A 16,476-nucleotide genomic window follows, 5' to 3' on the forward strand; every position below is an offset into this window, starting at 1 on the left:
ATGCTTTAGGTCAATGTGTGTGTGTACCGAGTGTACATATCAAAAAGCAAAGCAAGCTTAGAATCTGTTCCATCATGTATCTAGCTGGGATTGTGAATCCTCATTGCTGAATGCTGAAATATGAGAGAAGCATCAGAGGGTATAGTAATGGGATCTTCAGTTTCTCCCTGCTCAGATGGTGTGACTCTTGCATTAGGATGTTGTGAAAAGTCTCCGGTTTTAGGCACAGTCAATAACCAAGACACTGTTTGTTGGGACTGCAAGAGGAACTGTGACTCTTGACTTTGTCCTGGGTGCAGTTTGGTTCAGAAGAGTCACATTGGAACAACAACCACTAGGTTCAACATCCTACTGAAACAACAACAAAAACCCCACAACAGTTGTGATCCACTTCAAGAAGGGACGCTACACAAAAATAAAGTTACTTACTAAAAAGAACTTGAAAAAGGTCATCTAAGAGAAGGAAGTTGTGCCAGGTGGTGTGGAAGCTACGTAAGGACACCATATGTGATATTTAAGGCCAGCGCCCACCACCTGTCATGAAAGGCTTGAGAAAAAGTGAAAGGAAGACAGCAGAGCTAGACAACAGAGTAAAGGAAGCTGTTAGAAGTAGGTGTCCTTTAAAGAACTGAATTCACACCCAAAGTATGGTTTAGGCAGAAATAGATATAAAAATGTGGTAAGATAGGCTAGGGAATATTTGAGCAAATGGTACAAAGAATTAAAACCAGTAATAGGTCCTCTGATGCATCAGGGGCAATGTGCCTGCCAGGCTTTTGAGCCAGTGATCATGATGTAGAAGAAATACCTGAAGAGGCCTGTTTTGGAGAAGTAAATTCTTTGCATTTATGTTATCTGTGGAAAAAAAACTATGAAGAATCCCATGCTGAAACAGTCTTTCTTGGGCTTGCTCAAAGTATATGGGAAATTTAAGTGATTTAATGGTCATACAACAAAATAAATGTTAAAATATAAAATCATTAGTGCCAGATTTTATTCACTTAAAATTTATGAACAAGTTTAAGGTAGGGAATTGCCCACTTTACTGACAGTGATGCATAACCACTTGTTTTTTCACATGCCTTGTTATCAGATGTTTTGAGGCTGGATAGTGTGATGCTAGTTTTTTTAAATAGTTCTTAAATTATCTAGGGAACTCCTAGTCTGTAATACTGGTGTTTGCCTTAGGCAGTTCCTACAAATTATAATGCAAAATAAGATCTATGGATGCCTGAAAACCTGTCATCTGCATGGGAAAGATCAACATGAGGTTTGCAAAAAGAAAATCTACACATATTTTGGAGTTCTTTGAAGAGCCAGGAAATACGTGGATACATGCACTACAGCTGGTTTGGTTTCTATGTATTTCCTTTGAAGTTCCTTGAATTTACACAAAAATTTTGCCAAAGCCTCAGAAAGTTGCTTGTGACCGAGTACAGTTCCTCTTATGGCTGGAGTTTGCTACAGCTTATGAATAGTAGAAATTTGTCTGTATATACAGTCAGATAAACATTTAGGATTGAAGACTGTTGCAGACCATGATATCTGCCTTTACTTATTGTCATTGCTGTTTATTGGATTACTTTAAATCCAAGAGGTACTCTATTGTGGTAGGCAGCGTATATATACAACATTTGCCAGTTTTATATTAATTTGTCATTTGTTAGTATAATGCACAAATGAGACAATCCCTATCCTAAACAGCTTCCAGATTTTTGCAGTTTTGTCCAATGTCAGAAGTTTTGTAGATTTGAAGTGCATTTTTTCCTGATTTCAAATGATGATTTGAAACAAACAAACAAAAAAAGGCTGTAAAAATGTTAACATTGCCTTGTGCTCCTGAGATCTTTTCAGTATTGCTTTTATTCTAATTAGCATTACATTCTATTGCATTGGTTAGCCACAGCTTTTCACTGTTGGCCAAACTGTGGCTGCTGATATCTAATTGGCACCAAAAATATTTTTTTTTTCCCTTGCAAGATCCTAAACCAAAACTAAATTCTTCTGCAATGACTGCTTGCTTTACCACAGAAAATCTACCCAGTATATCAGGGAGAAGAAAAGAGTTCAAACTGAATGAAAAATCAGGAGGGGGACATGTTGTGTTTCATCTGAGCAAACGAACAAAATTACCATGAACAACATCCAGAAAGCCTCCTGTGGAACTTGGTCCTGGAGCAGGAGAGCCAGCTGCTATGCTTCCGTCATGGTGAGCACGTTATAGGGGAGATTACTAAAGCTCAGATATTCTTTTTCTTTTCCTCAGTTTGCTTTACTTTTTTTTTTTTATGTGCTGTCCTAAAAGTTTGTTGTAAGGACCTTTAGGGACCTATTTTTTAAAAATCGTTAGTACCACCAGTTTATTCTCAGATACTCAAAACCAAACTTCAGTTTGGCATGCTGTGGAACTTTGTATACCTTAGACTTACAGACACCTAAGTAAATAGCCTTCCATTTTTCATTGCCTGATTTGATGCTTTCCCTGAATGTTTCCATCTGCCATTATCTGAAGGAACTGAAATAATACAGATAAACTTAAGGAAGCTCATCTTTTCAATCAGAGTTGCCAGCAATGTGTTCGTGCTGATGTTTAGATTGGATGAGAGGAACTGTTGGTAGTCAGCTGTTGCTGTTAGCTTATGTTAAGTTCTGTATTTAATCTCTTTGTGTCTCCAGGTGTCCTGGTGATGAATACAAAATAACTTGCTAATTTAATAGAAGTTAATAAATAAAAGTCATCTTATTTGGAGTCTTTATGTAAATAATTTTTTTTATTACTTTGTATTTTTCCTTGAAGATATAAACTGGATGTGTTGGCCTTTTATTAAAAGAATTAAGTAAGCAGTATCTATAACCTTGACTCCTGTATTTCATTTTAAGTCTGTTTTTTGAGATATTTCTGCCTCTTTTATGTTACGGAGACATGCTTTTTGCACAGAGAAAACTTCTAATTGTTTCAGGCCAGGTGATACAGGCTGTTAGAGGAGGACACTTTCTTTTGGGGCTGACTTTCCCTTTCAGGATACTCATTCCGACTTGCATATCATTGTGTCAATCAGGCTAGTGTGACTGTGCAGCTGCGTGGTAAACTGCATCAGGAAAATAATCTAGACTAAAAATAATCTGGGAGGGTGGGGGGGACACACAAAGAAAAGTTATTTTTAACTCTGAACTGTTCCTGAGGAGAGTGTTCTTATTAAAGCTGAAAGAAATGCATATGGAAACTATGACCATTGCTGGAAAATGTGTATGGGCATTCTGTCTGGATACCACTTTGCTCAGTCTGAGAGGACACTCAGTCCAGACTAAAACAGTTGAAGACAATTGCTTCTGGATAATTGGATTATGTGATAAATTAAGCCACTTGTGGAGCATAGATGGGTCTTAGGTGGGAGAGAGGTGACAGGCTATTATGGAACAGAAAGAGAATCATCGGCTCTTGTAGAATTAGGACAAGCTGTAGCTGCAGTTGTGGGTATAGTTAGTGTGATCCAGAAGCTGGTAGTTCTATCAACATTGTTTGAGTATGTATTTAACTTTACTAAGATTGCGTGTGTAGTATATATCCCCTGCACTTGGTATAATTATGCTACTTTTATATAACAGACCTCTTCAGTCAGTGGGAGAAATTATTGGAAGCAAATTCATCAATTTTTTCTGGTTTCCCTACTGGTTTGAAAAGTAAAGAATCAGTCAAAAGTGTAGGGTTTTTTTAATAAAACGGTGAATTTTATAATTAGTTAAAATCAGTCTGATGAGCAGACTCATGTTAAGAAGCACCTTCCTCCATACTGTTCATTTCTGTAAAAGAGACTCATTCTTCAGTTGTTGCAAGCATCTAGTCCAAATTCATTGTCTATATTTCCTTTGTAGTTAATGGAAGGGGAGAGAGATATGAAGACCTGCAGGGTGCATTTCCATCCCAGCTGGTTTAGGATGACGTAAATTGCTTTCTGAAGATGCTAGCATCTTGTTTTATCAGAGAGAGCACAGGTCTAAGTATGCACTAAGTATTTTCCTTTCAAACAGCTAAAGTTGTGGGAGGTGAATCCCACTCAATATTCTGCTCACCTTACCTGTCTTCCAGCTCAGGGGACTGGGTACCTGGAGAACAGTTGGTCTTACTGCTAAAGACTGAGGCAAAGAAAGTTTGAAGTACCTCAGCTTTTCCTCTTCTTTAGTCACTATGTTTTCCCCATAATCCAATAAAGGGTAGATATTCTCCTTACCCCTCCTTTTGTGGCTAATATATTTATAGAAACATTTGTTATTGTCTTTTACCCCAGGAGCCAGATTAAGTTCTAGTTGGGCTTTGGCTCGTCTTGTTTTCTTTCAGCAAACATCTTGTAAACTGAAGTCCCCCGTAAGAACAAGAGCTAGTGATTTTAGACTTCTTCCAGCTGCTTATGGAATATTTAATCTGCCTCTTCCTCTTGGTTGGGTGGACTATAACAGACTCCTACCATTGTATCTGCTTGTTGGCCTTCACCCTGATTCTTACCCCTAAATGTTTGACCCTTTCATTGCCATCATTATCTCTAGGCAATCAAAACGCTTCCTGACATACAGGGCCACCCCATCACCTCTCCTGCCTTGCCTGTCTCTTCTGAAGAGTTCGTAGATACCTATTGCAGCTCTCCAGTTGTGTGAGTCATCCACCGTGTTTCTGTGATGGCAACTGTATCATAGTTTTCCTGCTGCACAGTGGCTTCCAGCTCCTCCTGTTTGTTGCCTGTGCTGTGTGCACTGGTGTAGATGTTCTTCAGTCAGACTATTGATCCTGCGACCTTTTTTAGGGGAGAAGTCCTAATCCTGAGCATGACCATTCTCAGGTGCTTGAGGAGGCAGAAAGAGAGCCCATTTAGTTACTCTTTCTTTCAAGTCAAGTCATATAAATATTTTTGGAGTTTCTTTGGTAGCTTCTATAAGATTCCTCCTGTTGTCTGCCCAAGTCTTACTGTGGTGGGATTACACTAAGAAACATAGTGTTACAAGCTTGAAGAGTACCACAGATTTATTTAATAGCTTTGAAATATTTTTGCTGTCATTTTCCATCCTCTTTTTTATGTATGCAAACACAGTGTTTGCTCTTTTGATCACTGATACCCACTGAGCAAATGTTTTAATTGAGATTTCCATACTAATCATAGAACCATAAAATCAGAGAATGTCTTGGGTTGGAAGTGACCTTTAAAGATTATCTAGTCCAACCCCTCTACAATAAGCAGGGACATCTCACACTAGAGATTTGGCTTTTGTTTTGTTTTTCCTGAGTTGATAACAGTTCACTCTAACCCTAGAAGTGAGTTCTTCAAATTAATCCCTTTTGTGTACATTGCTTTGCATTTGTCAGCATCTAATTTCATCTGTTCCTGCTGTTGAATAGTTAGTAGCTCGCACATATGGAGCAGTAGATACTAAAGAGATATTAAAATATGGGGCAAAGAATGACAGAAACTGCTAGAGGACTGCCAGTTTAAGTCCTCAAGAGAACCAGGTAAAGTCATGTGTTTGATTTATTATCGGTGTTGGAGGAAAGTCAGCATGGTTCTGATTTCCTTTCAATTGGTTATTTATCTTAAGAACATACACATGGGAAGACTACATTAATTCTGATTTGTGACAGCTTTACCCTGGTCTCTTCAGACCTTCTGTGGTCCTGAGCTACCAAGGATAAGCCAACTTTTGGATTTCACAGAATCATAGAATTGTCACAGTTGTAAAAAGACCTCCAAGGTGACTGAGTCCACCTGTCCCTGTTCTGCCTTCTGCACTGTCTTTTTTCAAGTGGCTTCAAACCATTTGAGGGTGGTTGGCTGCAGAATGTGGTATAATTTTGCTGAGATTTAGTGATTTTTGAATTCTTAAAGAGCACATTGGGCCACTTTGCTGAGAGAAGAGATGAGAGTAACTTTATAAGCAAAAAGTGTGGTTCAGGTTAACAAAGGGCTGAGAAATTTTATGGAACAATGTATCTATGTTTATAGTGAAATTTATCTATTATAACACAAACACTCCCATGAAAATCAAAATTAGAACTTAAGTTGAAACATTGATGTTTTGTTTATAGCATCTTTCACCATTCGTATCTGCCTTCAGTTCTGATATTTTGTTCCTACAGAATGACACAGACGTTGTTTTCCCACATCCCATATGTCCAAATCATGTATAAAGATATTTAGCTCAAATACCATGCCTGTGAAACATTCCACACTGTGGGTATGAGGTGACATTTGGTTTGTCTTTAACATGCTATGGTGTTCAGTTACAATACAGCAAATTTATTTTTATTCAGTGTTCTTCACAGAAAGTATGGAAAATTGCTTTGCAGTGAGTCATCTGTCAGCTAAAGAACTAGAAGTCTTGTGGTGGTGTTTAAAAAGAGAAAGTGGCTCAGAGCTGACAGAGTTCAAGACAGAAAAAGAAACAAATTAAAGAGAGGGCCTCCAACTGTGGAGAAAGTAGAGGCAAAGACTGGTAGGGGAAGGTATGATAAGAAAGCCAGACAAGCTGAGTGTCAGAGGCAGTTCAGGAGACTGTATAGATCATTCAGAAACAAGTGATGGGCTTCATTTGTCTCTCCTGCATTGTACCAGCATTAGCCAAGCAAGGATTCTTTGACCCTAGGGGAAAGCAATGGTGTAAAGCCAGGTAAATAAGAGCACTGGGCTTAGTGCATTCCAAGGAATTTAGAAACAGGCAGGTAGAGGTTGAGGGAAGAACAAATGGCTTAACTTTGTAGAGCAAGACATTAGAAGAACACTTCTATTCTGCACACCATGATGTTTAAATGTGAGGATTTTGTTAGACCACTAAAGAGGGAATTTCATTCAATGACACTGGAGTTACTGTAGGCGTTAATACGGACTTCAGCAACAGTGCAGTCAGAGGGAAGAGGGATTCTGACAGTCTTCCCTTGCCAGTGCCAGGATGGCTTACACTTAGACATGAGCATGTGGGAGAGGCAGTCAGTTCAGGGTCAGAGATGACTTTAGAACTCTGGCTTCGTGTACAGGGATAAGATCTGAGTAAAACAGCATGAAAGCTGTATTGGAGGGCAAGAGGGACTGCTTTCCCTTGACATTTGAGCCTTTTGAAGAATAAGCTAGTAAGGAAATTATAATGGAGCAAGGGCATGACAAAACCAAGACAGGCTGTTAAATAGATCAGAGCTTACTTGCCAAGGTCATTCATGTCTTTCATGCTTTGCCTATAAAGTTGATGTCCAAAGCTGAGCTAGCAGTAAGATATCCCAAAGGAAGAACGTGTTTAAGGAGAAAGTAGAATCAGAAACAGATGCCTCATGTTTTTAAGGCACAGAACTATTGTATATATATCATCTATATAAACACTATTGTCTTGTATTGTGAATTACATGCATTTTTCTTGTGGTTTGGGGCTCTTGGGGGAGCTCTCTCATCCTGTGTCCCCCATTCTGCTCATACTGGGTTTTGCCCTAGCAATTCTTGTGCCCTCACTCTCTGTATTGAGCTGTACTATCTGCCTTTAAAAAGTAAATATGATGTAAAGCATGTAGCATGGAGATTACAGACTTTACTGAAAGCAGAAGGGAAAAAGAACTTCTTACTCAATGCATTTGGAAAATTTGGCTTTGACATTGTAGTACTGAAAGGCATTCTAAGCATAAAAGTAATGTTAGAGCCACTCAGACATCCCAGAATTTGAAGAGAGTAATATTTCATTGTATGCAGTTCCAAAATGCTTATTACAGATCTTCTTATTTACAACTATCATGTCTCTCTTGAATCTGCAGAGGAGGAATATCAAGGACAAACCAAGAGAAAGCGCATTCGAAGGAAGAAACAAAACAATAGTTTGCAAAACTCTAATAATTTACATGGGGAACAAACAGAATCTGGTATGCAAAAGACTCTTGTTCAAGGTGATTTACAGCTGCAGCAGATAGACAGTCCTAAAATAAGCAAAAACAAGAAGAGGAAAATGAAAAAGAAGCGACGGAAAGAAAAAATGAGGGCAGCTGGCTTAGTAACAAAAACTACCAGTGTGGATTTTACGTATCAGCCTGACAAAAGCAACAGAGAAGAAGCGGCAGACTTAAAAGACATAGATGAAAAATCAAATAGCATTTTGGACTTCCTGCAGGCAACACAACAAATTTATTTTACTGACAGTATGTACCACTCTTTCTTCTTTCTTTTCCTGAGTATTACCATGTAGAGGAAAATAGAAGTGTACTTATTATTGCTGTAGAATGGGTCAAATCTACCAGAGAAGCGTCTGGTTTGAACTCAGTAAGACATGTGAATAGTTACTATTTGTCCCATTTTCTGGTGTGTACATGAATGTGTAAGAATACACATCAACAGGAAAAGCTGTGGTCCTAATCTCTTTTTTTTTCTGTCTTTGAAAATATATTATTCCTTGGTGTTTTTTAAAATATCCCAATGCACTTGGGCTAAATGTAGTCGTTAAATAGGACCAAATTCTTATTTCCTCTGCAAGCAAATATCCAGAAGGATTGCATGTTTTCAGTTTCAAATGAGGCTAATAATTGCTATCCTAAACTAATGCTTACCATTTCTGAACCAACCTACTTTTCAGAAAGTTCTCCCTCCCAGGAGGAGATTTATTTGTAGTATATAAGGAAATCTAGGCAGATAACATTGAAGAGGAGTGGAGAAATACTGTTGGCATTGGGAAAGTGTATTGACCTGAAGCACTTCTGAACAAGATGAACTGATACTCAGACATTATGCTGTTTACCTTTTCTAGCTGAGTGACTGTAACACTCGCCATTTTTTTTTTAGGTAAAATTGGAAGCCATTGCTTTTAGCAGCATTTTCAAAGGGTGACATTGGATTATGTTTCTTGTATTTATGTCAAAAAGCTGAATTGGAAAAATCTGTTATTTTCAGTTGGCTTGCTGGTAAAAAACAGGCAAATTTAAAACATTGTTACTGGAATGGAAGAATGAATTATGCACGAGTGCTGTAGAAGCCACGCATGTCCTCTCTGCTGTCTTGCATGCTGTAATAATCTGCTTTTTAAATAAAAATGTAGAATTACAAGAACAGTCTAATTGGATGCCTCCTGAAGAGCTTTGCAGTAGTTCCACAGAGCTGATCCCTGTCTCAATATGTGTGTGCATTTTTATAATACTTAGTGTGGGGGAAGCAAAAACACAGTGCTTTGGCCACCAAATAGTTTCTTCATCACATCTTTTTCCTGTGCTAATCCGAAAATTTAGGTTCCTCTTACTTTCCTGTCACGATGAATCCTATGGTCCTTTTTACTTTTTGAATTTGATACTTTCCCCTCTTACCATTGTTTTAATATTTAATGAAAAACGGGAGGAACAAACTGCTCTCTAGTATATGATATTTGTTTGTGAGTTGTACTAGAAAGGAAGGCACTGTCTTCAAAAAGAAAGTATGAGGCAAGTTCTCTGTGCCCGTTGAGTATTTTTAATGTAGTTTTCTAATTGTTTTTCCAGATAAATCAGAATGCACGGATTCTGCTGTAAATTCAGCAGCTGCCCAAGAGCTTTTACGATATATTGAATTGCGCACCATCTCTTCCTCAGATTTGACTCTTCTACATCAACTGAAATCCCTTGTATTAGTACAGGATATCGAGAGATTGAAGGATGCTTTGAAACAATTCCAAGAACAATCCATGATGCCTCCTGGTAGGTACCATTCACTCACGTTCATTCACTGATGTTCTTTTTTTGTATGAATTCAAATTCGGATTTGTCACGTATTTTTTAACTAAGAAGCTGTAAAAATTATGTAGTGGTAAATATACAGGATTTAAAAGCATAGTTCCAATGGAAAATACAGTGATTTTCCCAGTTTCATGTTTGGTTACCATCAACAAAGAAGCTTTTTTTATTTTGTGGCCATTGTAGAGTACAAGATGATCCAGGTTCTTAAAGCAATATATTTTAAGTCTTAACTGTTTTAAGATTTCTTCATGTTTAAAGCACATTTTTAGTACATTCTCTTTGTAGAATTTTTAAATCACAGGAATTGACTTGTTTATCTCAGAAATTTCATTAATCCAGTTAAGGATTAATTTTTACATGCATAGGAATGAATAAAGCCCATTATTTCTTTTCTTCTTGGTCACCTATGTGGCTTTTTTTATACATGGATTTTGCATGCCAGAGTTTGATTTACAGCTTGATTTTAATTTAAATGTATAGATCTGGTCTAAGTTTCTTAAAAATACTGTAAAAACGTAAAGTCACTCTTTATAATGAATTATATTATGAAGAGTGACACAGAAAGAAAAATTATTCTTTTACTAAATCTTTTTATCCCTGTGGCACAAGTTAGACTTTGTTCGTGCTCCTTTTGTTCTATATTAAAACCCCTATAATTTTAGTACAATTCCTTCTTGGACAGTTAATAGTTCCTCAAGTGAATGTGGGAACAGCATCTAATCCATAGAAAGTATAATAATTCATTTTCCAAGTAATCTTCATTTAAACAGTTATCATTAAACACTTATCATTAGTACTTTTATTGCAGCATCAGCCAAATCTACAAGGTGTGCTGAATTTTCTTGCCCCTTGAAGAATTTAATTGGAATTGAGAGCGCTTGGTATGGCATGAGAGAATCTCAACAATTTTCGATAGTGCTCTAAGTCTTTTGAAGAGTAATGACTGAGCTGGTAGTAGTGTGGTAACAGAATACATGAAACCATAGCCATCAGGGGCCTAGCAGTAACATTCAAAGAAGAGACTACTGCTTGTAACATCATTAAATCATTTACAGCATAATAGTAGCTAAAGATCTCGGTCCACAACTGGAGCCTACTGCATACTATGCATGGCAAGAACATGGACAAGAGGGAATTCCTGCCTTTAGAGTTCATAGCTGATGCATTTTGAAAAGGACACTCTTAGGGATGTATGTATGTATTCTTTAAAGTGTAGATATGGACTATGATAGTCCTTAAGGTTCTGATAGATCTGAAGTATCCACATATACACGTAACAAAATTCTTCTGTGCATTCGATAATTAATTTGAAGCCTAGATTCTATGATTAATTATAAACAGATTATCGCATTGGATATACTTTATATTTCCAAACAAAGTAGGATTCAGCAGGAGTAGTAGTAATGGTGTTGGCCCTTTATTAAATGACCTTATTCAGCTTCTGTTGATTAAATCAAAATGGAACTTCTGAAGTGACCACATTCAGTATAATCCTTACAGGCCTTATCCAAATTCTACTCAATGCAGTAGGAATTCTGTTGGGTTTTGCAGCCTTTAGGCAAGCCACTTTGTTTACTTTTTTGAAGCATTAATGTCAGACTGAAGAGAGACTACAGAAGCAAATTAGAAACAAATCCATGCAACTACCCTAATTTGCTGATGTGTTTTTTGTCACTTGTAAAAGCAGAAGATGATTTACTGAGTGATTTTTAAAATTCATGGATGCTTCAGCTGATGCAGCCTGAATTGGTTTACTCTTCCAGTTGATTTTTTTTCCTAGTAACTGTTGTCACTCTGGGCTCAATTCTATAATCTCATTCTAAGCTCACAGTGGTGTAACCATAATAGCTGATTTTATATTCATGAAGTACAACAACATAAGAAAGAGGAAAACACATTGATTGTTAATTATTAAAGGATAATTAAATACCTGCTAGATATTAATTTGTCTGAGCAGAGTTTTATAATACATTCTATTTGTAATTCAGGAATGCCAGTGAATGAGAATATAGTGCTCTGAAACTTTACCTTGGATCACACTTTTAATTATATTTTTTTCTTTCTTCTGGCTCAAAATTAAGTCATCTTGCCCAAGTTGTTTTTTTGTTTGTTTGTGTTGTTGTTGTTTTTTAATGTAAAATTTCATTCCAAATGAACAGGTGATAAAAATAGAGAGTTTTTGCAAAAACTTGTCTCAAATAATTCAAGGTCTTGTTATAGAATTACAGGTTGGGATTGTTCATGAAGATAAAAATGTACATTACATCATAGTGATCTCAATTTTTTTTACAAGTTTGATTATTTTTTCTGTTTTGTTTCTTTTTACTGGGGCATGATGTACTAGCAGAGGTTATTCCTTATTAACATTATGAAAATAAAATTATTTTTCTTAATTTTGGAAAGGCTGTATTATTTTTACAAAATAAACCTGTTTTATTCCCTGTAGTTCAAATGCAACAAGTTAACCCTTTTTCCCATGGTTATGAGTCTACTTAAGATGCTAGCATCAAAGGAATAATTGTGGGTGCTATGTTTTGTTCAGTTTTGTCTTTAATTCAAGGAAGGAAAAAGTAGGGAAAAAAATGAGAAATGATCCATCTCTTTCATGTAAGTTCACGTTCTCCAGTAGTAAACTTTATAAATTAAGCATAACCATTATGTATATTTTATTTCCTCATATATATATATATATATATGTGTTCTGGTTTAATCTAATTTTTCACTGGAGCTATAAAGTCTCACTTGGCAAGTTTATACCTACTGATGATAAACTTACTTTCCTTATTAAGTTTTTACAGACCCTTTAGAGTAAAGCTATGGGCTGCCCAAGGTCTGTAGACCACAAATTTGAAAACCGGGACCATGTTTTGGTATTTCCTTCACACCTCTTAGCGTGTTACTCAGGTTGGGAATTGTGATTCAACCAAAAGAAAAAAGAAACAAGAAAAAAGCTACCATTTTATCTTAGACTCTTAGATCTCAGTTTCTGCAGTCATATCAAAGAAAGATCTAACAACATTGGTGGTAGGGTCTGAAAATTTCTGCAGGAAGAGGAACTTGCTGAGCAGATTGAAATAGAAAAATTATCAATATCAAGGTATTATCTTTAACTCTTCATTTAAATGAGAAAACATACTTGAACAAGAAAATCTTTGGGATTAAGAGAGACATGTGGTTCTGTCTAATTGTCATTTTCCATCAACTTACCTTATACTTTATCCTTCAAGTTACTCCATCAAGTTACTTCTAACTTGTACTTAGCAATCATGCAAAGTTGAGGTTGGTCAAGTTTTTGTTTGAACATGGCTATTTAAAGTGTCATTGTTCTCAGACTGTAAAAAGGAATGAAATGTCCTACTAGTATTTCCGTTTATCTGGTAGTCTTTAAAAAAAAAAAGTACTTACATCTAAATAAACTCTTCTGTAAGTGCAAGGAAGAGAATGTTTCAAATTCACATAGACACACACGTTTCTTGTGATGTGGGCTTGGCTGATCTCGGTCAGAAAGTCAGTGGCCACGTGCAAAAGGAAGCCAGACACCAACACGATTCTGCACAGTGCGGTGGGCAAAGGAGAAGAGCTGTGACTAGAAATAATGCTTCATTTGCTGGTTGGAAACTGTAGCTTTTGAAATGAGGGCTACTTAATTCCCATTTCACATCAATTATTGAAGCATAGGTGATTGCCTAATAAAAAAAAAAAAAAAGTCACTATCTCCTAATTTATGAACTGGTTCAGCTTCTACTCATCAACTTGATTCCATCATCTATTAACATTTCCTTTTGCTGGTTAGTACCAGGTCTCAAATATACTTTTCCCTTGTTGCCTAGGAAATTATCACTCACAGAAGAGCTAGAAGCTTCTTTTAACTACCTTTTTTTGGAGAGTTGTCCCTTATATATGTCTCCATTGCACGGGTTGGAGAGGTACATTTTGCAGACCAGAAGTAATACAGTTGCTGTGTGCCAGCAATGCACAGGCTGGATACACAGAGGCCCTAAAAGGATTAAATTTAACTTTTTTTTTAATGAACATTCAAAGAAAAGGAAATAAAATGGGAAACCTGTATAGAATCATCTTAAATGTGATATTATGTGATGTTCTGTAGAAAGTCCTGTCATTAGAAATAAATACAATCACACAAATAATCTCTTAATGAAGACAGAAGCCATGCATTTTGATCCTTTAATGCAGCTGTTTGTACATGACAAGTCATTCTCAACTGGGACTACTAGGTGCTACTGCAAGATAAATAATAATGTGTGAAATTACTCTCCAGACAGAAGGAGTTGGAGAAGATTGCACTCTTTTAGCCTTACCTTTATGATCGTGTCATTTTTCTGAATTATTGTATCTTAACAAATAGGACATTCCAAAATAGAGAACCAAAATTGTTTTTCATACAAATAATCGACCTCCTGAAAGAAAATGCACCTGTTTATCTATAAATTTGTATGTATTAGACTTCAAGCTCTGATTTCTGCATTGATTTTACTGAAATGCTAATATTGAATGGAAACAGATGTTTGCACAAGTCTTCTTCTATAACATTGAGAAATTTCATAAAGGTATTTCAGGACAAATGTCTTTTCTTTGTTTCAGATCATACCAAGATAGTCACGTCACTGTTTCACTACTGGATTACAGATATCCTTCCTGTGAAGGACAGGAAATAAAGCCTCACTTGTGTCCGTTCGCGCAGGGTTAAAATTTAATACACAAACTCTTAATCAAGTAGCAATTGTTCAGGATGAGCATTGTCAATATGCATTCTACACCTTCAGGTAAATGAAATATTGTTCTGTGTTACAAACTCCAGCAGACAACAAGAAAGTATAACTACATGAGATTTTTGTGTTTGGTTCGTCAAGAATATGTATATGCTGTGGGCCTCAGTCTTCAGCTGGATTACTATGTACATTTCACTTTAGGATAAGAGACTTACCTGGAGTGATAAAGTCTGTATCAAGTATTCTGTTTGAGAAGTATAATTTGTTGTTGTTGTTGTTTATAAATTGATAGTTCCTTTCTGGAAGTTTAATTTCTTGACGTTTCTTGTTTATCTGATACATCTGTTCACCTAAAAACCATAAATATATTTTTATATTTAAATCTAAGCAACGATACATCTGAGGAGTGTATTTTTGCTGAATAAACTGCTAAATAATGTAAACAGATAAATATCTATGTGTGGGCCATGTAGGTATTGTTGGACCTATGCAGACACTTGGGTGGCATTTTCAGAACTATTCCACAGCCCCGCCTGATGCAATCTGTTGGGCTTCACTGACTGTAGAATTACGAGACTGAGTTCTCTCACTCATTACTACGTAGTCTTTCTGCAACTGCATTTTCCATATGTAGATGCTAAAGTAAATAATATCCATGGTTGTAAAATATTTTGAAATCCTGAAGAAAAATATGCTGCATAAGTGAGAGCCACTTCTCTCAGCTGAGTCATTCACCTGATAGGTGATTATCACGGTTTGACTCGAGTCTGGAATTAAACCAATGACAACGATTCTTTTGATCCCCTTCCCACCCAGGTAGGGAAAGGAGAGAGAGAATAAGGAGAGAGGCTTCTGGATTGAAAACTAAACTAGACGGCTTTAATTAAATACATAATTATATATAAATAAATTAAATTATATACATAATTAAATAATTATAAAAGAAAATATATACAAATATGTGCAGGAATGTGCAAAACCCCTATCATCTCCCCCCACCCCCAGCAACTCCCACTACACACTTCTGAGCTGTGAGCAGTGCCAAAATGTCCCAAACTGCTGCCAGAGATAGTGGCAGAGCAGACAGGAGCTGAGGGTAGAGATAGCAAGGGTCAGGAATGCACAGGCCAAGGGATCAAAGGAGATGGATAGATGGAGTCCTCCCCAGACACCAGCCATTGACGCCAGAAAAGGAAAAAGGACATGACTTCCCTGATCCCGGAATTTATACCGAAAGCTACATAGATATGAATGGAATAATTTGGTTGGCCAGTTTTGCCATCTGTCTAGGCTGCTCCTCCCTATGGGAGGGTTGTACATACGTACGTAGTGTCGAAGCAGCAGATTCAACAAGCAGAGCAAAGTGTCCTTGGTCTCTCAGCAATATCTATAAACATTCCGGCATTATCAGTCCAACAGCTGGAAAACTTGCTGCTAGTTTCAGCAAGTGTGCTGCTTAAAAGAGAGTGCACTGAAGGAAAAAAAAAAATCAGTAAAAATAAATTTGGCTTCGTCCTGGCTCAAACCAGGACAGTGACACAGAGCAAGGCATTTCTCACATTTAATGTGTGTTAGCTTCCTCATCAGTAGGGTAGGGGCAACATATTTAACTCCTCCAACATGTGCTTGGAAGTGGACTACTGACAAGACTGTATAAACTGTATGGGTTTTTTGCTTTGTTTTTATTGTATTGCCTGATAAATCCTATTGCAAGGCATTGCTTTTAGTGATGCTTAAAAATGTGTAGTAAAATTATACCTCTTTCTCATTAACTGAAGAAGTTAAAAGTGAATCAGTAACATGCCAAAGGATTGCAGGTGCAGACAAAATGGTCTTATGGCTAAAGCAGCTGCATGCAGCTCTGGAGAGCTTGAGTTAGGTCTGTATCTTTGAGGATAAACCAGGCTTTGCAGAGGGGAAATTAATGGTGTGTTCCCTGTTTTAATGCTCCTGACTTGCTAACACATAGGCACTGAATTGTAGCTGTGACTTTTCACAGAGATGCTGTGTGCTTCAGTCTCACCTCAGGAGAATGAA

At 36.9% G+C, this 16,476-nt stretch overlaps 1 protein-coding gene across 3 annotated transcripts in view; it reads left to right on the top strand.

Moving 5' to 3' along the window:
• The window catches only part of ERICH1 (glutamate rich 1), a 69,115-nt gene extending 54,289 nt beyond the window's left edge, over positions 1 to 14,826 (top strand). For 2 of the 3 annotated variants that reach the window (XM_051615204.1, XM_051615206.1), the window contains 3 exons: positions 7,775 to 8,152; positions 9,476 to 9,670; positions 14,312 to 14,826. In XM_051615204.1, the coding sequence (XP_051471164.1) occupies positions 7,775 to 8,152; positions 9,476 to 9,670; positions 14,312 to 14,385 (647 nt within the window). In that variant the 3' untranslated portion in view covers positions 14,386 to 14,826. The remainder of the gene's footprint in view (positions 1 to 7,774; positions 8,153 to 9,475; positions 9,671 to 14,311) is intronic. The other variant, XM_051615205.1, reaches the window with a different exon arrangement.
• The last annotated feature ends 1,650 nt before the right edge of the window (positions 14,827 to 16,476 follow it).

The sequence above is a fragment of the Apus apus genome, chromosome 3 (genome assembly GCF_020740795.1).
Source record: "Apus apus isolate bApuApu2 chromosome 3, bApuApu2.pri.cur, whole genome shotgun sequence".
Classification (NCBI taxonomy): domain Eukaryota; kingdom Metazoa; phylum Chordata; class Aves; order Apodiformes; family Apodidae; genus Apus; species Apus apus.